The 27,923-nt window shown below is 40.6% G+C and overlaps 1 protein-coding gene across 1 annotated transcript; it reads right to left on the minus strand.

The window, feature by feature from the left end:
- Positions 1 to 9,592: 9,592 nt before the first annotated feature.
- On the minus strand, positions 9,593 to 27,899 carry ddc (dopa decarboxylase). Its single transcript, XM_070966374.1, has 14 exons — positions 27,785 to 27,899; positions 25,811 to 26,018; positions 22,344 to 22,457; positions 22,064 to 22,183; positions 20,058 to 20,192; positions 18,990 to 19,133; positions 18,433 to 18,499; positions 17,939 to 18,033; positions 16,325 to 16,392; positions 15,468 to 15,544; positions 14,540 to 14,559; positions 14,320 to 14,418; positions 11,903 to 12,004; positions 9,593 to 11,354 (listed from the first exon to the last, which is right to left on the minus strand). The coding sequence occupies exons 2-14, from the start codon at positions 26,009 to 26,011 to the stop codon at positions 11,154 to 11,156; spliced, it is 1,443 nt and encodes a 480-aa protein (XP_070822475.1). The 5' UTR covers positions 26,012 to 26,018; positions 27,785 to 27,899; the 3' UTR covers positions 9,593 to 11,153.
- Positions 27,900 to 27,923: the final 24 nt, after the last annotated feature.

Raw genomic sequence — 27,923 nt, forward strand, 5'->3', positions numbered from 1 at the left:
CACAAAGTCAGCTCTCACTTGATAGGCTTGAACTGAAGGACAATGAGCAGTGGAAAGTGAAAGACTGAACACTGTCCCAACAATCAAGGATGTGTTGGTACCTGCAAGGTGGCGTGTAATGCTCAAGTTCTCCCTGTGAAAACTATGAGTCATTAATCTACTCAAGAAGGTAAATGGAAAAGGGCTGTAATCCAGTATGTTTGTTTTGTTTTCAGAGGCAGTAAAGAACCTCTGATTGTGTCCCTGTGTGTCCATATGAGCGTGTGTATTTGCATGTGCACACGGATGGACGTTTAAATTTTGTAGCACTTTCTGGAAACATGAGAAGTGCTTACATTTATGTGTGTCTGTCTGTCAAATACACTATTAGTGGAGTGGAGCCTTCCAAGTCCGGATCAATGGCAAAACAGCTTCAACCAGTTCAGACAACATATTTAAACAATTCTCAACAACTATATACCAAAATATTTATTCACTTATTTATTTGTTTAATAAATTGTTCATTAAGATGCGATCAGATAATCCTTTATTGATTCCTCAGAGGGGAGATTACAGTATCACAGCAGCACAAGCACAGAATAGATACAGATAAATGTAAGATAAATATCAGTTATAACAGTGTTATAAGTGTACGGAGTTGTCCGTATTAATATTGAGATATAATGTAGTACATAATGAAATTAACACCATAGCATTATATATGTGTACATACATACATACATACATACATACATACTGGTACAGGGGGCCTCCGGGTCCTCTGGCAGTCCAGTGTGGTCTCCCTGATGTTAAGCTTCCTCAACGCTGAGCTCCCTGAGCTGCGCAGGTGTTGCTTGTCGCAACCTCGGGCCAGGCCATCCACTCTGACACACTGTGGCTGGCCAGTAAAGTAGCTCATGATCCAGGATGCTTCTCTGGGCGAGAGAGGGAGCTTATGGCAGTCACTCCGTTCACTTATTCACCAACCTTGTCTTTTACACTTTATGTTAACCAGCAACAATTAGCTCCAAAGCAGGAAGTAGCACCACAAAAACTCATGAATTTTAACCAAGACCACATTGCTCTCCTAACCATACAGAGGCACTCCACCACTAGTGCCAAAATCAATTTATTAGTCTCAGGGGCTGAAAATAATATAATATCTTCTGTGGCTCTGGAGGAGCTCTTTCCACTCTGAAGAAATTCCTCAAGTGAGATAAGTATGTCAGTTTCATCAAAACTGTCCAGTTGCATTAAGGGAACTGTACAATCCAGTGTTTTTGGAGTTTATACTAAAGATTTTTCAGATATGCTCCATATCAGACTGTGATTTAAAGTCTGGCCAGCATACATTTACAGTATATATGAATGTGGTAGGTGAAACTGTTGCATTTGCATACCCACACATTCTTCCTCACACTTCCCCTCTGAAAAAGAACACAGTACTTCAGGACAGTAAATTATACTGTTGCCAGGCCTCGGGCTTGTCTGAGGTAAGTTAACCAGGAATGTCAACAATCATCGGGCTCTTCACTTCTATTCTGCACTTTTCTTTATGTCAAATTCATCATGTTTTAATTATTTTTGTATACAGCATTAGAGTTGGCGGCATAGTGGCAGCACTGTCACCTCACAGCTAGAAGGTCCCGGGTTCGATTGGGTGCACCCTGGGGGCGTGTTCACCATGCCTTCAGTGCCTGCTGCCCTTTATCGAGGAAAGGGGCCTTTCTGTGTGGAGTTTGCATGTTCTCCCTGTGTTCACCTGGGGTATCCTCCATAAAAAAACCCCACTAACAACATGCAAGAAGATCACCACCTGACCAATGGTGATAAGAAGAAACTGGGTCCGTGGGCGCCGGAGTCAGCTGGCAGCCCACCACTCCTGGTTTGCTGCGGAGGAAGGAGTATTCACAAAACTCCACAGGGTACCTTTAACTAAATCTGATCATGTGTAATAGCAAATATGTTTTAAGATACATTTTTCACCATGACAAGTGAAAATTTTTGATGAACATGTCTGCAAAGGTGCAAAACATTCTTACTGAATATTGTCAACTTATACTTACAGTCAAGTCCAAAATTATTCATACCCCTGGCAAATTTACTTTACTTTATTTAATTTACTTTTATTCAACCAGCAAGTTTTTTTCTTGATTGGAAATGAAACAGGACATCTCCCAGAAGACAGTAAGACAATGGCATCATTGTGGAAAAAATATTCCTCAGCTTTTATTTACATTTGAATAAAAAGTGGCATGTCCAAAATTATTCATACCCTTTGCAAACTGTCTGAGTCTATGGGTTGAATAAAAGTAAATTTAAGTCAAAATTTGCCAGGGGTATGAATAATTTTGGGCTTGACTGTACATACACTGTGCATTTTCCTGTTCCGCAAGAACAAAAGCCTGCTATGACATCTGAATATACTGCTGAGTGTGCAAACTTCTTCAGGCATTTGGTGAGAGGTTTCAGGCTGTGAAAGGTAAACAAAAGGAACTGAACATAATTTGCTACACAGTTTAATGTTTAATATGTTCTCTGATACCGACAGCATGAAATCATTGAGCTGCAAAGCAACAACCTACTGCTATGAGCAGCTGTTTTCAAAACAGACCCTTGCTAAGACACAAAGACTGACTGACCCAAAGCCGGACAACCAGGTGCGAGTAGCATCATGGTTGCTATCATCTGAGAAGAAAAAAAGGGTACCAAGGTGTTATGATCATTTCTGTATGGTGAAACAGTTCCAAACCCTTTTCACTTTTCAAGGAGCTTTTTCTCTCAAATGTGTTTATTCGTCCAGTATTTACTTTTGTCAGTTGTTGGTGTAAATCAGTCCTCGGGCCCCCCTGCTCTGCATGCTTTAGATGTTTCCTGCTCCAACACCTGATTCAAATGAATGGCTCGTTATCAGGCCACTGCAGAGCTTGATGACAAGCCGATCATTTGAATCAGGTGTGTTGGAGGAGGGAAACATCTAAAAGATGCAGAGCAGGGGGGCCCGGGGACCGGAATTTAGAAACACTGGTGTAAATACAGTTATCACAACCAACCTAGAAGTACAGTTAATGAGGAGATTGCCCTTTTTTTGGATATTAATCTCATTTTCGACCAGGAAAACGACCTTCACTGACAGGATTTCCTTTTCAATTGATGCCTACAGCTGCTGAAGTCACATGATGAGGTACGTCCTGTGGGATTTCTGCTTGTGTGAATAGCTGAACATTATCTCTCAAATTGAAACTATGAAAGATTTCTTTATTTCACCTGGTGCAATTTCTAAGTTGTATATTTCTCTCAACTGTGAAATAAGTAAGGGATAATGCCCAACGAGGTGTCCATTATCAGACATGAATGGACGACGCGGAGGCATGAACCATCCGACCGGAACTTTTTTATAGGTGTCCTACAACACTTTTTAACGGACACCCTGCAGCCAATCAGAATCGAGTATTCACCCAGACCATGGTATAACACTATTTATTATCCATATTGACCATTCTATTTTTATAAACTGTATATATTGTGCATATACAAAAACCTAGTATTTCTTAAGCAAAATAATATTTTTTCAAGTACAATAGTATTGCAATACAATACATGCCATGTCTCTTTCATGTCAGTAGTTAGTTTTCCTCAATAAGACTACTAGCAACAGTACTTCTCTACTGTATGATGGTAGGATTATTTGGCATTGTGGCACTACATCGGTGTGTGGACTCCTCTGTTTGTTGTGAACCTTTGAGCCAGGTTCATAACATTATTCTGTATCTTGTAAAATTTTATATTTTGATTTTTTTACCTTTTATGCCACTGTGCCTGCTTTCTGTAACGACTAAATTCCCCCGGTGTGGGATCAATAAAGTCCTATCATAACTTATTTTATCTTATATCTGTTTGACTAGGTCACACCAAGTGCAAAAAATAAAAAAATGTCACCTTTCATAAAAGGGGCAGTTTACACTGAGGCCTTCCTGCTCAGGAGTTCACACCTGCATGCTCATAGTGTGAGAGAAAAATATCTTTGCAGGGGCCTTCTGTGAGAGACATCTCATGTTACAGTAGCTCATAGCATTATCAACTATACATTAAGACTGTTGATAGTCCTCTGAGAGTTGGAAGGCTTCCCAGAGAAGTTATCACTAATTGTCTGTGTGTGTCTGATTCTGTGCTTTCAAAATGCACTATACACCCCCACAAATCTGCGTCACAGCCCAGGGAGATAATGTTGTGGCCGCATTGAGGCCAGATCAATTAGAGGACAGAGGCACTTCAAATCCACAGAAAGACCCCGGGCTTCATAATTCAAAATTCTCAGTTTGAGCAATGTTTGGTAATGGGGTTTGCTCTGTGTTCTCCCAGCTCTATTGATTTCTTGCTCCCGTTCTGACTTCCGCTCAACATTTGCCAAATCCCTTCACAGTGGCGTTTTCTTACTTACACACACTCTCTGACAACCACAATATAAATGCAATGTAATATCTTTGATGCATTATGTAGTTATTTTACTGCATATCAAAATCGATCCTATTCTGTGACCATGCTATTGAATGTATTTCCTTTAATTCAGTATCATGAAGCCGCTGTCAAAATTGATATACTGGCACAATGTTGTGCAAATTAAAATACTGGTAATAAAAAGGCTCTCGGCTCACAATTAGAAACACAGAGATGTCTGTATCCTACCAATGATGGTATCTCAGTTGTGAAGTTCTAATGACATCAGAAAAGTAAGCACATACATGTAGTGCATGTTTATATACACGTTGCACACATCGTACATGCTGAAGCATTCTGCTGTGTCATATTGATAGAAAATTATCCCATCAAGCTTTCGATATGTGTCTGTGTGTCTGATGTGTGGGGCACTTTAAACCCAGCCTCTCCATTTACTTCACCCTCCAACTCCCCTTCACCCCAAGCCCACCTCAACAGGATGTACTGCATGTAGTAGCTACTGTGGGAAAACTGCCTGTAGTACTGACATAGCTTCAAGAAAGTGGAAACACTTTCCTCTGCTACTGATATCACAGAGAGACATCCCCAGGAAAGATGTAACACAACCCTGTAGCTCTTGCATACTAAAGCTGTGAAATGACACTCATTACACTGCTATCCAATTATCAAAAAGGAAACACTTATCCTAATAGAATTGTAAGTCTTAGTGTTAACAGCAATCATGCGTGGATCAACATGATGGCATTAAATGCTGGCCATGTAATACGATCTCTGAGGTTTCAAGTGTAGTTGCGGCTTAAGATTCAGCTATGTGCTGATTGAAAGGTTTTCCCATTGGACGCCTCCTTAATATTGAACACATGCATCACACTGACCTCTGCCTTGACTAATACTGCTTCTCTTTGGTGAGATGTCTGATGTCAGATGGTAGTGATGATGATGATGATGATGATGATGATGATGATGATGATGATGATGATGATGATGATGATGATGATGATGATGATGATGCTACTTGCAGCTGTCTGGAGCAGAAAAGAGTCTGTTTGGAAAAGAGTTGGTCTCAGTTGTAGATTGTTGCTTTGCAGCTCAATGGTTTCATGTTGTAAGTTGTCAGGCACATCAGCTGGTTCCACATTAAACGTTCAGTATGTTCAGTTCCTTTTGTTTCCGTTTCATGTCCTGAAACCTCTCACCAAATGCCTGAAGGAGTTTTCACACTCTGCAGCATATTCAGATGTCATAGCAGCTTTTATTCTTCCAGAGTAGGAAAATGCAGTGTTTCGTCTTTCCAGTTGCATTTGCCAGAGCTTTTTAATTTCACCTCCAATGATTTCACATTTAACAGCATAGAGCTGAGAAGCTGGCTGGAGCTTGAGGCTCAGCTCAGAGAATTTCTTGGTAATGTCCACCATGAAGGCCCACTCACACATGCTATCACTTAGTTTCCACGTCAGGTTTTCCTCCCTGCAGACCTTGTACTTCAGCAAAAGGGTTTTTCTTGGAAAGTTCAACACATCAACTTCTGTTGTTTTCTTTTTCCAATTATCTTTTTATTTATTTTTAAATTTCAGAACATACAATCAAAGAAATGAAGAAAAAAAAAACACAAATAAAAAAGAATAAAATAAAACATAAAAAACTTAATACATGACAGACAACAACAAAAGTAAATTGGATCAGTCCATGGTCACAGTTCATCCTTGAAAATAGTATTTGGGCATACCAAACCCTGATGATATCAACTTCTGTTTTGTCGACAGTTGCCCTGATGCATTCAGCTGTGACGTGTGTGTTCAGGGACTGCTCTGAAAAACATATTAGTCTACTATTTTATTTTATTTTCTTCATCACTGAAAAGAAATAAGGGCCAGATCAAACAGCCTTGCCTGGAGGATCCCCACCCTGGTTTTATAGCTAGAAGGGAGAAGAGCCGGGTTCAAGTTACTCAGTGATTCAGCGGTCACATCACAGCAGCACCACTATCTGTTGGTGTTAACAGATGTAGAGATACGATGAGCTCATGAAGCATGCATGCATGCTAAAATAGACTGACATCGCTGCATAGACTTACAACAAAGGTGACATTCTTAATGTTCCTGTGAATAAAAAGTGTCTGGTGAGCCTGTCTTTCTTTTAGGTTTACAGTGTGTCTTAAATCTTGTACCATGCTGATTTACTTAGAGATTATCAAGAGCTAACCTGCTAAATGATCAGCAATCAAATAGAAAATGTGCTCCACCCCTGAACACAAATACTTGACAGCAGTTGAATTTGTTCAGGAATATCCTCCTGAGTAGACACACAGCACTGAAGGTTTATCTGCTTACAGCTGGTTTGCTTGCCGAAGGTACTATAATCTACCATAAAGCCACACTCACCCCACAACTATATTAACAGCATCTTAACATAGTACACTGGAGTATATTTGACTCAAATATATACTGGCCATGCAAAAGGAAGGCCATTAGTAGATGTCCATCGGTGTCAGTATCAACTGCATATTTTGGGATGTTGGTCATCTGAAGACAACTGTGTGGCTGTTAGCTGATGGAAGCTGTGACAGTGTCTGTTGTGGCAGCGCTGTGTAATGGTGATCTCATGTGGGCAATATAAGCAACTGCACTTCTGAAGACATTAATCAGAGATCAGACATCTGGAAACACATTTGTGTGACAGTAGCACTGATGCAACACGAATATACTCCACTACAATGAGGGAGAGTGACGTTAAAGCTATGGTCAAGAAGCATGAAAAATCCACAAATACACATATATTTTGATATACAAAATCACACTAAGGGACAAGTGATGATTACCTGACCTGATAGTTAATAGTTATTGAGTAGATCCTGAATAACTGTGAGGACTATGTAGTAGATACTGATGAGTTACTAGAATAATAAGGCAATGATTGGTTCATAAATATCTCTGAATTGGAAACAACTTTCTTGATGAGTTTTTGCTGATTAAGGACTAATTCATTTCTAACTATTTAATCACTGTTTAATCTTATAGTGCCCACTCAAATACAGATGTACAACATACTGAAACTAAATGCTCCCCTCACTTCATGATTATGACAAGTGCCTGCTTTACTTTGGAAGTCACAATTATTTTCTCAATAACAAACCACCCCTATGAAAAGTTTCTGGGCGCCACTGAGCACCTATATTTCTACCACTATAAAATATTCCTGTGGTTTTACAACACACTGGTACTGAGTGCATTACATCGCCCTGTATCGATCCACTCAGGCGAAATAGCACAAATAAATGTTTAATTACAATCCGCAGGTTTATAGTAATGCTAAAAGCATATGGGGATTGAGAAGATCACCCGGTGAAGTCACTAATGGCAATGCCATAAAAAGCAGCCCATATAACCAAAGGTTTTCACTGAGGGACTATGTGTGAAGATATTTCCAGTCATCTCATTTTACATCAGAAAAGCAGACTCATTTCATCCAACCAGGTTGTTCTTTTATATTTAATCCACAAGAAAAATGTGAAGATTATTTTATTTTTGCCGTGATTTTTCTAGAATCTACTTGTGCTGTGGGACAAATGTGTTCTGATTTTGTCTTTGGAGAGTGGAAAGAATATTTGACATATATTGTTGTCTGATTATTCTCCAGCTGCACGGTGGCGCAGCAGGTAGTGCGGGTGCCTCACAGCAAGAAGGTTGCCGGTTCGATCCCCGGGTCAGGCGGGGCCTTTCTGTGTGAAGTTTGCATGTTCTTCCTGTGCATGCATGGGTTCTCTCCGGGTACTCCGGCTTCCTCCCACAGACCAAAAACATGCTCATTAGGTTAATTGATGACTCTCAATTGTCCGTAGGTGTGAGTGTGAGTGTGAATGTTTGTCTGTCTTTGCATGTGGCCCTGCAATCGGCTGGCGACCGGTTCAGGGTGTACCCCGCCTCTTGCCCATTGTAGTTGGGATAGGCTCCAGCCCCCCGCAACCCCGAAAGGGATAGGCGGTATAGATAATGGATGGATGGATTATTCTCCATATGTTTTTACATGTTGTTTGTTAGTGTTGTGCTTCTAGTGTTGAGTTCTCCAATATTCAGTACAACACAACAAATGAATAAGGGTAATGATAACCCTGATAATAAAAGTCTGAATGATAATAATAATAATAATAATAATAATAATAATAATAATAATAATAATAATAATAATGAACAAAATACACATAAATAGACAAGAAGTGAGCTGGTTTGTTTTTGTAATATAGGAATAGACCACATTTTAACAACAACAATAATAATAAGTCCCTCTACTTTACGTAGGGCCTCAGTAATAGTAGGGCCTCAGGGCCTTAGCGCGTAGGGCCTCAGTAATAGTATTGTTATGGCCCATGTAGCCCATCGTCCTAGTTTACAGTCTCAAAGGACAGGCCTTATCTCGGCATTTTCTCAACCAGCAGAATGATTGTAGATGTTTTATAGATCACATTACTGTAGTGATAGTCTGCCAGTTGTATCATAAAGTTGATTTAGCCTTTGAGCGAGTGAGTGAGGAGGCCAGTGCTGTTGAACAGTAACCAGGGGCTACGAATGAACCTCTAATGCTGAATCCTAATCTGTATTTATAGAACACTGGCCTTTGTCCTCAGGGATTAGAATGCTCAGTGAGTGGCGCAACACGTTTTGTGTTTGAGTCTGAGTGCACGTGTGTGTGTGTGTGTGTGTGTGTGTGTGTGTGTGTGTGTGTGTGTGTGTGTGTGTGTCTGTCTGTCTGTCTGTCTGTCTGTCTGTCTATGCCTGTCATCTTTAATTGAGTACACTGCAGCAGAGGGACAGCAGGACTATGTCTGGCTGCATTTTTACTACTCTTCCAGTAATATACTGGGGAAACAGACCCTCTGAGTTCAGTTTGTTATGGATTTTTTTAACATGGTCAAATGTGACACACAATAAATGAACAGTGATCTGATAAATCTTGAGGTCTCTTGGCCCATTCTCAAGCCACCCAAGGGTGTTGTGGCACCCAATTTGGGAACCTCTGGTGTAGCCTACAGTTACTCAGCCTCACCCTTCTGCTCTTAAACCATTCAATCAGTGCACTGCCTTAATGCAAGACGCAATTAAATATTATCTTTATGATGCTGATATATTATAACCCTTTAATAAAAGAATCCAAACACACTGGAGTCTACAGTAGACTTTATTGAAACAAACTCATACCAATGCATGCAGTGCACAGCCAAGCCAAACAGAAAACAACTTGATCAAGCAGACAACTTTGACACGATTATACGAATTCATACATGGATTTACGATGTCACACCACAGATTTACATATCTCCTAAAAGTGATTTAGTGATTACAGGAGACTAGCCTTGTTTTAATTACATTTGTTCTTCATTAGAATCTGTCTTAAATCATGAGGCTTAACATTTAATGTATATGATGAGAGACGAATGTGATTCCTAGATTCCTGGTATACACAATGCTAAACCAGGAAGACCTTACAGTCACCAAATCAGTATGCAATCAGAGAACATTGAATGTATTGTCCATTTACACAACTTCAAACTTAACCCTATGCTTTTAATTTTACTCATTTGATCATTTATTTCTGTCTGAACACGGATATATACTACATCAGGGGTGTAGTACATCAGAGTATGTTAAATCAGTGTCACAAATTAAGTCCCTGTATAATACTAATGATTGGGAATAAGAAACAAATAGTGGTCCTATGTAGCGCAAAAATCAAATAATTTCATTTTCATTTAACTGATTTACTGTGGAAAAAGTGATTGTCTTGTGCTACAGTTTTGGGAAATAATGGGTAAGACACTATATTAATTAATAAGAATTCTGTAAAAACAAACACAAACAAACAAAAAACAATAATAGACAATAACAACAAGCCATTGCCTGCCATTACAATAGTTACAAATAGTTTTGCTGACGAGAGCCGAAATAAATTAATGCACTTATAAGAGGGGTTTAACCTGATACTAGTAGCAATATTGTTATTCTTTAACCTCACATCCCCTATGAAGCCCTCCATGCATTTGTAGCCAGACTATTTTGTGGTAAGTGAATCTTCATCTCACTATTACAACCCCTTCATTTTTACTCCTTTGTTTAAAGCGCCTCATTAAATAAACTCATAGAAAAAGCTGTTTCTCTATGAGCACCCACAGAAAATTGCAGACACACGGACTCATAAACTAACTCACAGACACAAGGTCCAATACATTCACTGCAGAACTTGCAAAATTCAGCCCAACGAACCAAACCAAACCTTGAACTCAGCCCAAACCATATTTTACACATAGAAGACACAGAAATGGCATAGAGAGTAAACACAAGTCTGCATGGGGATAAGTGCATTATGATGAGGACAAAAACATACATTAAACAGCGAGACATACAAACAAAGTCAATGGAGGAAGCAGTTGCAGATAGAAAATTCAATATCTGGAATCTACATCCTTTCCTTTTATGCAGATTTTGGTTTTTATAGATGTGTAAAAATTTCTTTTCACATACACAAATTTGCAAAATCAAAAAAAAAAAAACTAAACTAAAATCAGCAAATAAATGATCACTGCTTACTAGACTGGATAGTGACTACAGACAGAAGCACACTTGACTCTAAGCAAGCTGGGAAATCGTTGTTCATTCCATATACGACATTTTGCCCTAACTTTGGTCCTCATCATCAGAGTGGATAGCCCCTTCCCAGCCTCTTGGTCAATAACTGGTCTCCTGCAAAAGCTCAAAGGTCAGCTGCGTGATGTGGCGCCATGCTTGTTGGATGTGACGTGACTCGGTAGTGCGTGCACAGATGGCGAAGCGCAGGACAAAGCGGTCAGAGAGCTGGCAAGGCACCAGGTGGATCTCTCTGCTCTTGGAGATCTTTTTCAGCAGCTTCTGGTTCAGTTCGTTGGAGCCCTGAGAGCAGGGGGCGAGAGGAAATAAAGCTCAAGTTGATAAGATTTACAGCAACCAGAATTTCTGTCTTTCCTTCGAGACGTTTAGGTTACTGGGTCAAACTGCTGTCTCGTTCCATTGTGTAGTGTTTGCTAACTGCCTTAGGGCACTCTAGATTCACTCAGAATTATGACCTCATAACTCACATGTGGTTGAGTTTTACTGGACATGCCTCTTTGGCCATTTGAAAGGTAAGTAAGATGTATAAGAAAGACTGGACCAGTAGAATATGGACATTCTGTGTATGTCACCTCCTGATTCAACATTATTAGTGTCACTTGGAGACCTCAGCTGCCAATAAGAAACAACATTTGAGAAGATGAGGAAAGAATTTTTAGAACGTTTTCTTCTACTGTAGCAGATGGACCTCTTGTGTCAGATCTGTGTGTACATCTCTGCCATCTATCTACCAACACTGGGTATGAAATGGGTTTAACAGGGTAAGAGAATTTTGTCCCCCACACTGTATTTATCAAGTTATACTAGTTTCACAAAGTTGGTGCTGTTACCTTGAGCCTGAAGCAGACCAGTCCCATGATGACCTCAGCACAGATCTCAAACCTCTTGTCTGCTCTTACCAGACTCTCAAACTCCTTGGCCAGGCCCACTTGCTGTAAGGAGAAGACATAGATTATAATATACTATGACTTGTGCACTGTTCTATGTAAATGTACGCAATCATATCCTGTGCATGTAGATGAAAATACACTTGCACTGCTCTTATCATCCTTATCACATACAGCAGCGGCCCCCAACCTTTTTTGCGCCCCAGATCGGTTTCATGTAAAGCAATAATTTGCCGGGCTGTCATAGAAACGAATAAAAACTAATTATTAAAAATACAATGCACCATTATGTATTTGTTGTAATTAGTGGGAACCCTGTGCTTGTTTCTCTTCAACGAGAAGGCTTCATTGCCTCATTTGTGAGCCTGTCGCCACACATTACGCAGAGCGGGCTTGGACGTTTGTTTCTCACTCATTTTTGCTAGCTTGTGAGCTTACTTTTTTACTACCATATCACGTGACCAAGATGAGCGGTTTGACAGGTGAACGGGGCACAGGTGGATGCACCTGATTTTCAAAATAAAACTTCTTTCTGACTCTGATGACCACTAATACAGTACATATATGGGCTGTAATTTCTGTGATTTTCACTAGATGGCAGTGCTGTATCAGCACAAGGCACAATGCTTTCAGCCATGCAGATCAGATGACTTTGTCCTTAGATTTCAGCCTGTATCTCTCTACCAAAACCCAGGAGTGTAACACATTATCATGGACCAAATGTGGCCATCTGTAACTCTTGATAACCAGACACATTTAACTAAATTAGTGGGCTAAGGGATAAGACACACAATGTTACAAAGCACTGCCTAGGAGGCTCTTTTCAATCAAGTTCAAAACAGAACTCCATAACCATGAAATAGTCTATATGAAAATCTGCTCTCAGGAAATGTCATCAGGGTCTGAATAATTTTCAAATGGCACTGTCAGTTCAAACATGCTCCTACAGCATAATTTATCTATTTGTGATCAAAGAGCCCACTGGATGCATCACTGCATCTAATCACAATTATATGGACCAACTTCAGCTCTCCTTTGAAGCCAAACACTAGCCTAACTGTTTGACCACCACCTTGTTTCCTCATTCCCAGCCAGTAATTCACAGATGCTCAGACATCTTTACGAGCTAATGCTATAAAGCCCTGACTGTCTGTTTGCTGCGTAGGACACACATTCTATGTGCGTTCGTCATTTAAGTGCTCCATTTTACAACATCTCTTGCTCATGGGGGATAATTCATTAGTGTTTCTCAAGAAAAAGAAAGACGAAGTAAAATTTAAATGTGTTCCTCCACCTGGAAAGAGGAATCTCACAGCACATCACACACGTTGTATTTCCATTTGAACATATTGTCTGACTCTCCAAAATTTAGCTCCAAAAGGACCAAAAACACAGCTCAAACGGCTCTATCTCAGGACCGATGTACAGCAGAGTAGTGTGTCATGGGTTATGGCTGCAGGGATCAATGCTGCTTCTGCTTCATTTAAAATGAAGAGTAAACACAAAACAGGCTGATTTGATTGACAGAGCAGACTGGAGGGAGGATGCGGGATATGAGAACAGCATGCAGGGGTGAGCGCATCAAGAAGAAACGGCGAGCAGAAATGGATGGGCATGGGCGGGTATGGGGGAGGGAAATGGAGGGCAAATGTAGGAAAATGTTGCTATAAACAGAAGGTACAGAGTAGACATGTATGACTGACAGGATATGCTGATGGAGGCAGAGATGAGGGCACTGAAGGGACTTTAGTGGTAAGGCGGATTAGCTGGGGTGAGGTGTGGGGGGGAGGAAGGGGATGACATTTACCATCAAGACCAGGCACATGTGATTGTCAGAAGTGTTTTTTTCAGGAGTGATTGAGTAGGAATGGGACACAAAGAGGAGGAAGAGGGGAGGGCGGACTGCTCACCACTGCCAGTAATGTGATAATGTTTTAGCCATTTATAACAAAGCGCAAGGTTTGGATTAAGTTAATAACACTACAGGATTACTGATATTGCTGATAACAAATGGCTGGTTTTTCAACTGCCAACACGCATTTGTGTAAATGTAAACATAAAACCAGCATTTCACCCTTCCCTGGACAAACATCAGACTATGCTGCTATATAAATTGAACTTCATCTTGTAATGCTTCATTAAAACCATTGCCTGCATACAAACAACAAAATATAGCTGGAGTTTTGTGCATTTTAAAATGAAAGTGATTTCTGTGTGAAAATGTTGGTTTATGCCTGGATGGATTACAAAACAAAGATCTAAAAACAGAAATTATTAGTATTTTAACCAGGAATTTAAGGGTAAAGATACACATGAGCTGAGAAATGCAAGTGGAGTGGGTGTTTCAGTTGCTTTCTTACCTTGCGTATATGAGCCTGCAGGCCTGTGAGTCCATACAAACGGAAGACAAACCACAGTTTTAGAGAGCGAAATCGTCTTCCCAGTGGAATCTGCCAATGCTGCAGGACAGAGGAGGATGAGAGTAGGAGAGTGGTTATAGCTCGAAGCTCTGCATGTTTAATGTTAACCAGGGTTATTTGATTACTTACATGAAGCTAAATAAAGAATAATTCATCTTACCCTGTAATCTGTGACCAGGCCTGTTGAAAGAAAAACAGTTCAGGAATCAGTTAAAAATGTCACATCACATACTAATAGTGTAGACTATTCATGCATCTTTTTCTAGCTGTTTCAGGTACGTGTGCCTTCTTGTGCCTCATCATTAGCATCTAGGATCTTTTGTGAAACTGCTGTATTTTGGGATTGTGTTCCATTGTCCAGGTGCTGCAGTCATTGTACCCACCCCCCCTATACTCTGATCACAGCACTGTCAGCTCGAACAGGCCATTGGCTAGAGATGGCTCATCTCTACAGAATGGAAGCCAGTGTTAGCTGGTGCTAATAACCACTAATTAGATTGAAGAGCCCAGATTGTATAAGGGAAAGCTTTTGTAAGGTGCCTCATTGCAGTGGGAGGTAGCTGTTTGTCTTTCTGCCTGTCTGTATGTCAGACAAATTATAGTGCTGATCTGAGCCCATCTGCAGGCTAGGAGCATGCACATTGGCACACACACACACACACACACACACACACACACACACACACACACACACACACACACACACACACACACACACACACACACACACAAATGCAGTAAAGCAGCCTAACTTCAGGTAGGACAGAATTGTTAATTTGTTAAACGTCTATGTATGCGCACCCACATGTACACCTGTCTGGCTTTGTCACACATTCACCGTCATGCCTGTGTATCTCTGGATTAGACTACACTTCACAGCATTTTAAGACTCTGGTGCATTGCTTTAGCAGTTATTGTTGGATTGGAAATGCATGCATTTTGGCACTAGTGAATACAATAACCATCCTTACCAAGTGAACAGTAAACCAGGTCACAACTGTTCATGGTTGTCATTATGTTTTGCCGTAGACCTCAGGATTAACCAACCCATCTGTGACCATTGATTCAAATCATTTAAATGAGTCTACCTGACTCCTGGTTTTCATGTTTCAGGTAGAGTGGCTCCATCTTGAAGGCTCCAATAATGTCCGCTCTCTTCTTCACCCTGTTGAAAGTGTTGACAAGCAAAACCTTTACACCAGATATCACTGGACCTTTTAATCCTGCAAAACATCTTTATAGTCATACATGTATAAATTTAGATGTCTTAATGAAAATTATGTTTTTGCTTTGGCAAACATGATTGTGGTCCTTTAATAGAGATTTTACATAATATTTGTTATTACTAGTTTACTTCCCACATGTGTTCAATGTGTGATTTGTATGTCATGATATATACATGTCAAATGTAATGTTGATTAGACAGTAAAGCATTTTCTGTAGTGTATCGCTACATTACATAACTTACACTGATGGTTATCCATGTGCCAGACAACTAAAACAGAAAGATATCTCAATGACAATCGACAGGTATCATGTCATTAGTGACTGACTGAGCCAGAGGCGATGGAAAACCAGCTTAAGAACCTCTTCCCTTCACCACATGTCAAGCTTTGAAATCCCTCAGTTTCCATCTTGTGCAAAGCATGTCTCATTTTGTTCGCTGCTGATAGAAGGGGCAGATGGGAGGCGTAGTTCTATTTTTACTGAGCAAATGATTGAGGTGTAGATGGATATCAGTTTTGTGATGACACTAACAACTCATTGTTGCTGTGTGGGGACCATGAGTCACTCTAATCAGGTAAATATTCCAACCAAATGATTAAAAAAGCATGGATGACTCTCTTTGTGCTGAGCAGGTCTTTGTGTCAGACAAGATCTCAACATTCACAGTAATAATGTACCTTTTTGTACACAAATATAGGAGAGCAGTGCAGCAACTTACCACATTGCGGAGCAGTCGAAGTTGACTAACATCCACTTGTGTGGGTTGAAGTTGAAAGAGTCTGCAAACTTATAGAGAAACAAAAAAAAATTGTAATGAAGCCCAACTGTTTGATATCAAGGGAATGACAGGTATGAAATGACAAGAAGTAATACAAGACAGTCAGGACTTCATTAATATTGTTAGGATTCTCAGGTAATTTGCTGAATTTTTTGGTGGGGAGGGACTAATAAGTTGCCCACAGAAAAAAAGAAATGTAATAACATTAAGAATTTTAATGACAAAATAATATTTTTCATGTAACATTAGCACAATTTGAAAAATGTGTTTTTGCAAAAACACACACCATAACACACCTCTGTTTACCATTAGTGATGCAGAGACAACCTTTTCACCAACAACATTATCCACACTAAAGCAGGCACAATTTATTTGAAATGCAAAAGAGGAACATCCGGCCAACAGCTCGCAGGGCACAAGGAAAATAACCCTTTCGTGTCAGGGTTTATTCAAAGGGAGACAAACCTTTCCTAATCTGTTCTCATCTTTTTCTTGGTTATCTTTTGTAATATCCTTTTCTCTACCTCCATAAATGCAATAACAGCGTAGAGAGACAATGTGAGACAGACTACTGGCTGACAGTTGCTATGCTGACTGATTCAAAGGGGGCTGGTTGCCTGCTTGCCCATCACTCATATCCTAGCAACCAACCTGCCAGCAAGGCTGCACTCTAATCGTAAAAGACCAGGTACCTTCTTCATGTCCTCGTCCAATCATTTCCATTCATCTCAGAATGTTTCAAAGTTACACACTATAACTACAGTATAAGAAATCTGCTAAATATTACTGCAGGGTTGTTGTTGTTGTTTTTTTTAATAAGTTTGTATTCCCATTGCCCTGAAATTACTAAAAATGTAAAATTGCAAGGTCATGTGAAGAAAATGTGTTACTGTACATATCCAATAGCTATTTTACAGCTAAACATTTGGTCCTCTTACAGTTAGGTCTGTTTTCTCTGTCTCCCCACCAACATTGTTTGAACTTGTGTGTCTAATAAACAGTGATATATAAAGGTCTAACGCTGCCTCAGGAAATTACTCCGTCCTTATCTCTGCGTCTCTGCACAGCTTGGGGAGCAACAGCTGCCTCAGCAGCCTCAAAAGGCAGATTGATGCTCCTGCGCTAATGCCAATTGTTTGGACTATTACTCTCTCTTGCATGCTTCCTACTTGACATTAACGTTACGCCACTTTCAAGCAGAAAAAAAGCAGCTGGATATAATTAGTATGCGGTTAGTGTTTCCTTTCATAGATGTTAAGAGAGATATCTCACAACCAGCTGAACAGAAAGAGGCTGTCTTGGCATTCAGCAGTAACATGTACCTGCGCATTTCAAGATTTTGACCATACATAAAACCATATTAAATCCATCCTGCACATACAGAGATGATCAAGGTTAAAATCCCACCATGTCATTTTTCTCATGAGAATTCTTGGAGCAAACTGCTCATTGATATTTTGCCAAGAGGGTAAAACATTGTTAGCAAAACACTGTTACTATTTCTGTTAAATTGTCGGTGACGGTATGAATGTGGGTGTTTGTATTTTTACACACCTCAACGCCATTCAACAAAGGCCTAAATTCAGGGCAGATAAATGCACTGCCAGCATATGCTGCATCAATGTGCATCCACATATTTTCCTCATTACCTGCAATGGACAAGAAACAGAGAGGTTATTAATATCAGTAAAAGAAGTTCCTTTTTTTAATCCAAATTGAATAACTTGGTGGTATATAACTATGATGAAGGAATGAATGACTGTAAAAATGTATCAACAAGTAATTCTTTCAGAAGAAAAAAAAATTAATTAAAGTGATTTTTTTTTTGTTTTGTTTTGTTAGTTTCTCACTCTTGGACACTCTCACAACATACTTGGTTGCAGGGAATAGGAGTTTCTTACATACACCCTGACTCCGACTTTCCCCTCCAAACATCCTGCTCCCTCTTAAATCAAAGTTTGTGTTGCAAGGCTAATAAAATCAACAGGGCTTTACAATCCGTTTCCCATTGTGAAACAATATAAGAAGGTGTGCTGCTGTTGACTCACATAAGGGCCCCAGCTCAGAGATGTGATCAAAAGCACATGATGGAGTGGTACCGAGAGTCGCGCAGAACTAAAAGACACAAACATACAAGTTCTTGCAGCAGCTGTAACATATTGCTTTTATACAAGTACAGATAGAACACAGATGTGGGCATCAGTCTAGATATGCACAGATGATTCAGAGACACTGGACCACTGCAGCCCCCTGAATTTTGTTGACTGCTGTTGATGGTGATCAGTAGGTCCAAATGAGACAGAGATTATTGCCCTTAACCAGACAGACATACATTAGGTTCCCCAGAAACAATGTTATCCTTCAACAGAAGCCTCAGGGTGTGCACAGCAGCATCACAGACAAATTGCATCATTGTGGCTGTCAACTCAGTGAGTGGTTGTGTCAATTGTAATGTTTACATGTGTAGCAAAAGTAATCCAGTGACAGATGTGTGCAACTCAATGTAAAAATCAGTAATATATAATGTTGCAGATGTTGCTAGACGTGTTTGTCTCTGTGTGTCAGCTCTGTGATAATTGGATGGATGTTCTTTGTCTTGTCTTACATAGAAAGGGATGAGTCCAGCCGCTTTGTCCTTCTCCACCATGTTCTTTAGCATTTCCCCTCTGACAGCATAGGTGCTGTCTGTAGGAACCTTCTTCATTGTCACTCCTGCAATCAGAGCAGCACGCTCCACTGAGGAATGAGCCTTAGAAAGAAAGAGACGCCACGTTTGTCAGGAAGGCAATGTAAACAATAGTTCACAGTGATGAATCCCCTCCTGCTTTTGATAAGGAGATAGACCTGTCTCTACAGCTAATTTCATATGGTTACTGAATGCTGAATAATTTTATATAATGAAATTATTATTAATTTGTTATGATGGGATAGTGTTCATATCAAACCTTATAAAACCTGATTCCTCTTGAAACATATATATCTACACACACATATAGTATACATCCTCCTTTGTGGCTGATGAATTTGGAGATAAGTCTGCACCATACTCACAGTACCATATCATACTCAACCTCAGAGCTTGAGTGATTTATTCCTGATTATCTACAACAGATCACTATGCCAAAAAGAAACACATAAATGCTCTTCAGTGGAAAAACAACAAACCGCTGTCCCTGTAAAGGTCTGTGTGGCCCTCAGGCAACTCCCTAACCCAATCACAAAGTCAGCCTGGTATTAAACCTGATCAGAGCTAGCTACTGCCTGACTGACCCTCTGTCTCACCCAATCACTGAAAAGCCCATTCACTCCTACTGAGGTAACCTTTAATGATCTGAGTTCGCATTGGTCTTCTGTTGATTGAGACCATTTCTAGAAGTCCACATAATATGTAGACTATTTGCAGAAACTTTGCAAATGAACCGTTGTCATTGTCTTTCACAACACCAGCTATTCAGTAAGCAAATGTATCTGTTGTTTAGTATGGCTGAAAGTTCACGAGAACTTTAAAACATTGCTGAATGTCTTTTTAAGCAAAATTATCTACTTATATCTGAAAATATCAAATAATGAAACTGATATATGTAGAGTCAGAATTTGTGGTTAAATTAATGGAATCAGGTATCTTGGCCTCCATATTAAACAGTACATTAGCAAAATATCTTTTTGTGCTCACTTGCTCAGAGGTGTATGCCACCAGTTTGCCGAGGATTTCAACCTCTGATTCTTCGGGGTTGGACGCCTGGGCCCGTCGGATTGTTTTACAGCGGGCAGCGAGCAAGGACATCAGGGTTGCCTCACTGGCTGTGCCCTGTTGGAGAAATCGAGGGGATGTGTAAACAATGCAGCATGTTACCTCGCAAGCAAAACATTTGGAAAGTACCCTGAATACAACGGGTATGTTATCCTATCCTGTGAACATATTCATTGTGGATTATGTGAGCTTCTGTCTCTTTAGCACATGGTGGGTATGATGTTAAATTATTCAGTTATGAAATTCAGAACTGAACCATAAAACAGTAACTAAACCTAACAATGTAACTTGATTGTGTTACACTTTAAATCATATCAAATTAAATTTTGAGGGTATGTGACCTGTGACCAAACACAATGGATAAGACAACCAAAACCGGGATAGTTTATGTCGCCAGGTTATAGATCAATGAAGGAACTACAGCTAAAACAACCATTAACAAACATGTTTAAATTAGTAAGCACTACGGCAATGATGGGGACAATGGGGACAAATGGCATGTTCTCACCCACTCAGTCACACACCTCCACAGAAGAAGAAAATTATTGCATTTAGAAACTGTCATGAATAATCATCCAGCGTGATACACTGAGATTTGTTTGAGGCTATATTATGAAGTGAAGCATGGCCTCTGAGGTATCAGGGGGCATTACCAGAATAAGAGGGTCAATGAAATGTTCAAATCACTCAATCAATAAGCACAAATCGCTCAAGCAGGCTGAGATGCATTTCAAAACAAATGCAGAGTAAAATTAAGCTCTGTAGGCAGATAGGGACCCACAAGAATGGATTGATCAATCAACCTGTCCATCACATCACTTATCAGGGGCACAAAAAAATGAAGGAACAATCTGAAACTGACAGCAAAAGAAAACTAGCTTCCAAACTTACTCAACTATACTTCCTGTCCTTTCCTTTCACCTCACCAGCTGAAAAGGAAAACTGCACAATTCCTGTCACAGATAAGAAATGATGTTTCTGTACTGATAATGACTCGGGCATTAAAAGAAAACATGTAGGTTTGTGTCTTTAATATCTTTACATAGAAGGACCCATAGAATTACCACACACTTCTTTTTTCATTAATTTTTCATTTTCATGCCATTTGTCACTTATTTAAATCATATGTGCATTGTCTTGTTCTGCCATCAAAGTCTAATGACTCACAAAGGGGTAAAATGTGAAATCTAAGGTCACCAGAGGGTCTTTTTGAAACCTCCCCATTTCCCCTTTGTGTTGGCATAAGGTTTAAAATAATAGCCTGGCGATGTGCTGTCACAACACTCATTAGCCTGCTGCAGTGAGAGGAGCCCTATTCGTTGCCATAGTGAGCTGGTAAGCTGCACCTAAAAAGGACAGTGGCAAGACAGAAACAAAAACATGAGAGCGCACATAAACACACCCTCACACTCAGGTAGTCACAATAGAAGAGGCATGAAATGATCTGTCATCAGAGTGCACTCTCATGCTCCACTACTTACCATTCCATTAACACACACACACACACGCACGCACACACATATTATAGATAGCATCCTCTGCCGCTGCTACTGCCTTTCTGTCAATGGAACACTAAACTAATGCTTCACCCCTTGTCACACGAAACAATCCCAACACCATCACCATCATCTCTGTCTGTCGGTGGATGACATATTAAAAGGCAATTTCCAGCCAATTTTCAGCTGGTGTGAATCAGGGAGGAAAAGAGATGACAAATCAATAGTACACAAATTGCTGATGAATATGGGTTCAGGAGCACTCAGTTGTGACTGTGTGTTTTTATGAGGGTCAAATGGGAAAGGTGAGTGGAGAAATGATGGAAATACAGAGTATAAATGAAAGCATAAGTTGGCTTGACTCTTTGGACTGCCTGAGAACATATCTGTGCAGGAAGTACACAGGATTAAATACACATAAAAGACACTCACCTGAATGACCCCTCCTCCATGACCATGAGTCCCAGCTAAAAAATTATCAGGCAGTTGCAGCATCTTCCCCAGCCAATCTAACATCACTGTCTCCAGCTCTGTACAGGCTGGGCTGGCAGCCTGAAAACATGCAACCAAAATACCAAAAAAAAAAAAAAAAAAAATCAATCCATCCATCAAAATGAAATCTGTATTGTTTCCATGTAGAAATGAACTAAAGATGCAGCTAGTCTTGACTCATGCATTCATACACTCAGATGCACAGCAAAGTGTTTCTTACCCAGGAGAATCCAATGCAGCCTATGGCCCCACACAGCATGTCAGCCAACATGGCAGGGTAAGAGGAAGCAGCTGCATAGTAGGCAAAGAAGTATGGGCTGTGCCAGTGGGTGACCTGGAGAAAAATGAAATATGAAAATATGTAGTTAAGGCCATCTAGCTACAGCTAGTTAGCTCTTCTCCCTGCAGTAGACTACTGCCAGGTCAACGTTATCTTAACAGCCCTTGTTGGCCTTAGCCAGTGCCGCCCCTATTGGTGAGTGTGGTCACCCGCTGGTAACTAAGCAGACCACATGGAGCATGATAAAGGGTTAGCCGAGTCTGAGCTGGAGCCCTCCAACAGCACTGGCCAGCCACAGCTTGGGCTGGCCAGACGCTAGGATGATGATGATGTGTGGGATGTGCGTGGTTTATTGGCAGATGAACAGTGGGACTTGTAGTTGGGCTAGTGCGTCAGTTGGCCAGGATGATTCATCCTTCATCTCACTGTACCACCATATGACTGAGAAACTGGAAGTGGACTGGTTGTCGTAATTCTCAGAATTTTTCAGAAAGGGTGGAAATGAATACTGCTGAACAAGAGAGCCATACAAGTGGTTCCCACTTCTGAGGTGAACAAAAGTTCGTCCCAAGCTTGGTACTGCAAGTGTATGCAAACGAGTAACTTGAGTTAAAAATGCTAAGACTCAAACAGCTAATGATTACCATAGGGATAGGGGATCAGTTTGCAGCAATCGATCTCAAAGATGCTTATTTTCACGTAGGGATACACCCAGACACCGCAGGCAATTTCCAAGGCCCCTCAGTGGCCAGAAAAGTAGTGGTATGTCAAGATAATCAGTCTGCTGGCAACAAGGCTCTGGCAGTTTCCTCTCCACAAGGATCTACTCTCTGAAGTGGGAGGAGAGGTGATTCATCCATACCAGAAATGTGGTTGCTGCATACCTACTCGTTGAGAGGTACAATTTAATAGCTGAGGGTCACCCCCCAAGTGTGGTGGCAATGAGTGTGAGGGCATCATCCACTGATAACAATCTTTGCATTTGTTTCGTAGAGGGAGTCTGCCTGAGGCCTGTAGTTAAATCCCGTGTCCGCTCTAGGGATTTGGCTTTGGTACTTTAAGCCCTTTGTGGTCTCCCATTTGAGCCCATTGAGCCTGTACTGTCCCTTGCTTTGACCTCCATGAAGCAGGTGGGCGACCTTCATGCTTTGTCTGTGCATCCTTCTTGTTCTCAGTTCACTTTGGATGGATCCAAGGTTACGCCCGACTGGGACATATTTACCTAAAATTGTCTCTGCAGCCTATTACTCAGTGGTTTTTGGTTTTGATCATGCACCTACAGAGACCATACCTGTCAACATTGGGATTAAATTAAAAATGTTCCAGTGTGCCACCTGGACTCTCACATTCATCCTTCATCATCTTCTTCTTCTTCTTCTTCTTCTTCTTCTTCTTCTTCTTCTTCTTCTATTGGCAGCTGCTGAATGAATGGCTCCTTATCAGTAGATGTTACAGCTAATGTTCTACATATTGCTATGTGCTGCACTGGAGCGGAATGGAGTAAACACATCAAATACAAACACAATAACACACAAAAAAAATCTATGCCTTTTTTTGTTTTTAGAAAGGTTAAAAGAACAGGAGATTTGCAAGAAAATGTTTAAACAGGAGGACAGCAAAAAAGAAGGGTAAAATACAGGAGAATCCCAGGAAAAGCAAGAGGGTTGATGGGTCTGAACATAGACCATACACATAATGTGCTTTTATCTAACCAGCTGATTTTTGTTTTATTATTCTGGCCAGGGACAGAGTCCTGCCTGAACAGCAGACCGTGATGATTCCCTGGCTTAAAACAACAGAGGTCTTTTCCATTGTCTCATAGTGTGAGGGCACGTTCAGTGGAATGGCAATATCATGGGAGAGGAACGAGGTTCAACACAGCTGCACAATTGGTGCAGTCGGTGAAGAGTGGCTATTGCATATGTGTGCAGGCGTAGCCTCATATATATTGCCAGAGATTATCTGCTTTAAAGGCATGCTGTAGTTTGTGGTTGCAGTGGAAACCTGTACAAGCAATAAAATCAATTCCCTTCATATGTTTTTTTTTTCAGTGAGTCATCAATAAAACTACTGTGCACTCTCACTTTTGGTGATGGAGGTTTTGGAGAGACACTGCAACACTTGGCTTGATTTTAAAAGCACCTCTGTTAATCGTTGACAACCTGGTGTGATCTTGTACTGTCAAACTGATTAGAGGTCCATGTCATACAAACAAACACTTAACTGTACTTTTAAGTCAATCTTTTCATGAACCAACACATCTTTTACCAGTACTGTGCCTTGCTGAAAAATAGACATCAACACGAACCTTCCCTACTGTCACTGATTGGATTAATCCACCACTAACTCTCATTTAGTTTGGACAGTGGTAGGAAACCAATGCAAACATAGGTAGAACATGTCAACTCTATGAAGAATTGAAGCTTAAACCATGGACCTTCTTGTTGAAGGCAACAAGTAGAGATCCTGGAAGTACAAGTACAAAGCTAGAAACTACCACTGTAGTTGAAACAATGATCTGGCGATGAGTGGAACCAGAGCAGATATACTATTGAGTTGATGGAAGGCAGAGGGCAGGTGAGGTGAATGGGCTGCAATCAGAGCAGAGCAGGGACAGAACCAAGGGAGGAAGCCATGTCCACATCACACACACACACACACACACACACACACACACACACACACACACACACACACACACACACACACACACACACACACACACACACACACACACACATTGTGTTTATATCACTTGTGACATTACATAGACTTACATTCATTTCCTGGAGCCTTACCCTAACCCTAACCGCAAACCTAACCACTATTTGCCTATTCCTAACCCTGTACCTAATCTAACCTTACCTAACCCGTAACCCTATCCTCAGTCTGCACCCTAAAATTTAATGATTTACATTAAGGGGACCTGCATTTTGTCCCCATAAGGAAGGCAAGTCCCCACAATGTGACTGTGTAAACAGATTTTTGTCCCCACAACGTGATAAATACCTGTTTATCACGTAAATGGTTCAGTATTCTACAGTCTTGGTAGAAATTACCCCCACAGTACTTGGTTTGCCGTATGAATGGCAAAGAATGAGTTCATATTACTAGAAAAACATTCATTTGAGCAATCCTACATCCTACAACACAAATATTGTGATAATTCTCTTTCATGTCACCTGATATTCTGAGATGGGATGAAATGAAAAGTTTATAAACATACTTCATCGTGGGACTTGAGAAAAAAAATGTTTTATTGATGGTGTATATAAAGTGAGCTGAACAGCCCAATACTGCTATGATAAATGACTAATCTGATTTCCACTGTCAGAGGAGAACAGGACAATCTGTGGATCTACAATGTCATTGTGTGCATCTATAAATCAGCAAAAATATAAGCTCACCCCTGGCATGATGACCCTCTCCACATCCTTCAAAACATCCTCATAAGGCTCAGGCTCCACCGGGGCTTCAGTGGGGATCAAGGAACGAAGATACCCTGGTTCCAAATCTGGGTAGACGGGTCGCTGTTCTATGTTCTCCAGGTAGTCGGCCACATAATCCACCATCTCCTTCCCTCTGCGCCGAAACTCTGCTACGTCCATGGTGCCACTTGAATACAGCAGAGAAAGATCTCTAATTTCGGATTAAAGTGTTGCTACCACCACCAACAGTGGACAAATTAAAAGCACATACACTCCCACACATATAATTATCCATTAATAGTAAAAGTTCCACCTTCGCCCTTATGGACAGGAATGAGTTGATCATTGTAGCGTTAATCATTGTGGTTATGCCAAGTGAGGTCTTGAGTAAATAAAATGACCTCAGTTCATTCTGAATGTTTGTAACAATTCATTCATTTGCAACTTATTTGAAAATGCAGAGGAACACTGAAACAGTTTCTGTGAAAACAGTTACACTTTCACTGCAATGTTAGAAAAGGTATGAAATGAGCCATTTGGGAAGATGAGCCATTTTTCCTTTTTTTTCTTACCCAAATATATTTAAATTCATTGTACTGACACTGTGATAGAATAAACACTGAGAAACTGTAAAAATAAAATATGTATCATACATATGAATATTTAAGAAAGATCCATCCATCCATTATCTATACCGCCTATCCCTTTCGGGGTTGCAGGGGGCTGGAGCCTATCCCAGCTACAATGGGCGAGAGGCGGGGTACACCCTGAACCGGTCACCAGCCGATTGCAGGGCCACATGTAAGGACAAACAAACATTCACACTCACACTCACACCTACAGACAATTTAGAGTCATCAATTAACCTAATGAGCATGTTTTTGGTCTGTGGGAGGAAGCCGGAGTACCCGGAGAGAACCCACGCATGCACGGGAAGAACATGCAAACTTCACACAGAAAGGCCCCGCCTGACCCGGGGATTGAACCAGCAACCTTCTTGCTGTGAGGCACGCGCACTACCTGCTGCGTCACCGTGCAGCCCTACTTACGAAAGATACACATGATAAAGATTCAACTGTTTGCATGATTTGGCACAAAATGACCAAATGTGAAAACATTTTGTAATGGTCGACTTGGCCAAAGGATCTTTTGCAAGTTTAATGCCATTCCTATCTAAACACATTTGCAGAGACTGGTTACACATTGTCAAAATTAGTGTTGATTTAGAGTCATCCCCTGAATATGGCTTGTGTGTGTAGAAGCCATATTTTCAAAAGCTACTAGGTAATTAAATTTGGTTTTATTTCCAGAACAGTAGCAGAACACACACAGCCTAAGCCATGCTCCTTGACACAGTTTGTATAAGCTTGCACAATTTAAATGTATGTATGAGGCCTTGACCCTCTTACCACCACATTAAGCCAGTCTGATCACAGCTTAGTTTACCTTCACTTCATGGACTGATGTGAACAGAAAAGCAAGTTAGCCAAAAGCACTTCGTAAAAATGTCTACAAGTCCATTGTGTTGATCTTTGTTATGCACTCATTTGCTCATAACAGTGTGCAAAAGGACAGTTTCATAAGCCTGTTTAAAACAGCCTCATCAATATTTCCTTCATCCCAGGGACATACAATTCATGAGTAACATTTCTGAGCCTATTTGTCAACTGCAAATCCTGAACATGCCAAATGTTAAACACTGAACCTGTTGCAGTGACACAACAATCAGAACGTAGCAAAAGGCTTTAAACATATTCTCATAGAAATGACCTCCGCCTTGTCAAATGGCACAGCAGCATATGAACATTGCCCCTGCTTTATAGAGCATTATCATTCAACAAGTGTTTCACTCTGCATGTCTTTTTCCTTGTTGTGAAGCAGAGCCCTTATCCTCATTCTTATCTCAAATAGGATTACACATGTTCATGTGGATGTGCGTGTGTGCGTACTTACATTTTCAGGTGAGAGCTTCAGCAGTGGTGTTTGGACGGTGGATCCTCTTCTTTAGCGTCCACAAACAGACGGCCAGACGGACAGGCACGTGGCGTGTGTGTTTGTGTGTGTAAGCAGGACAAGAGACATTTGCTCCTTT

This window comes from Chaetodon trifascialis, chromosome 7, assembly GCF_039877785.1.
Source record: "Chaetodon trifascialis isolate fChaTrf1 chromosome 7, fChaTrf1.hap1, whole genome shotgun sequence".
Classification (NCBI taxonomy): domain Eukaryota; kingdom Metazoa; phylum Chordata; class Actinopteri; order Chaetodontiformes; family Chaetodontidae; genus Chaetodon; species Chaetodon trifascialis.

Bases quoted from the DNA above. Each gene is read 5' to 3' on its own strand.
- ddc (XM_070966374.1), bottom strand. From the start codon at position 26,011: ATGGACGTAGCAGAGTTTCGGCGCAGAGGGAAGGAGATGGTGGATTAT. The intron at 20,193-22,063 runs GTGAGTGTCTTT...TTTCTCCAACAG, and splicing joins ATGGAGGAGGGGTCATTCAG to GGCACAGCCAGTGAGGCAAC. The intron at 11,355-11,902 runs GTAACAGCACCA...CCCTGCTCTCAG, and splicing joins TGGTCTGCTTCAGGCTCAAG to GGCTCCAACGAACTGAACCA.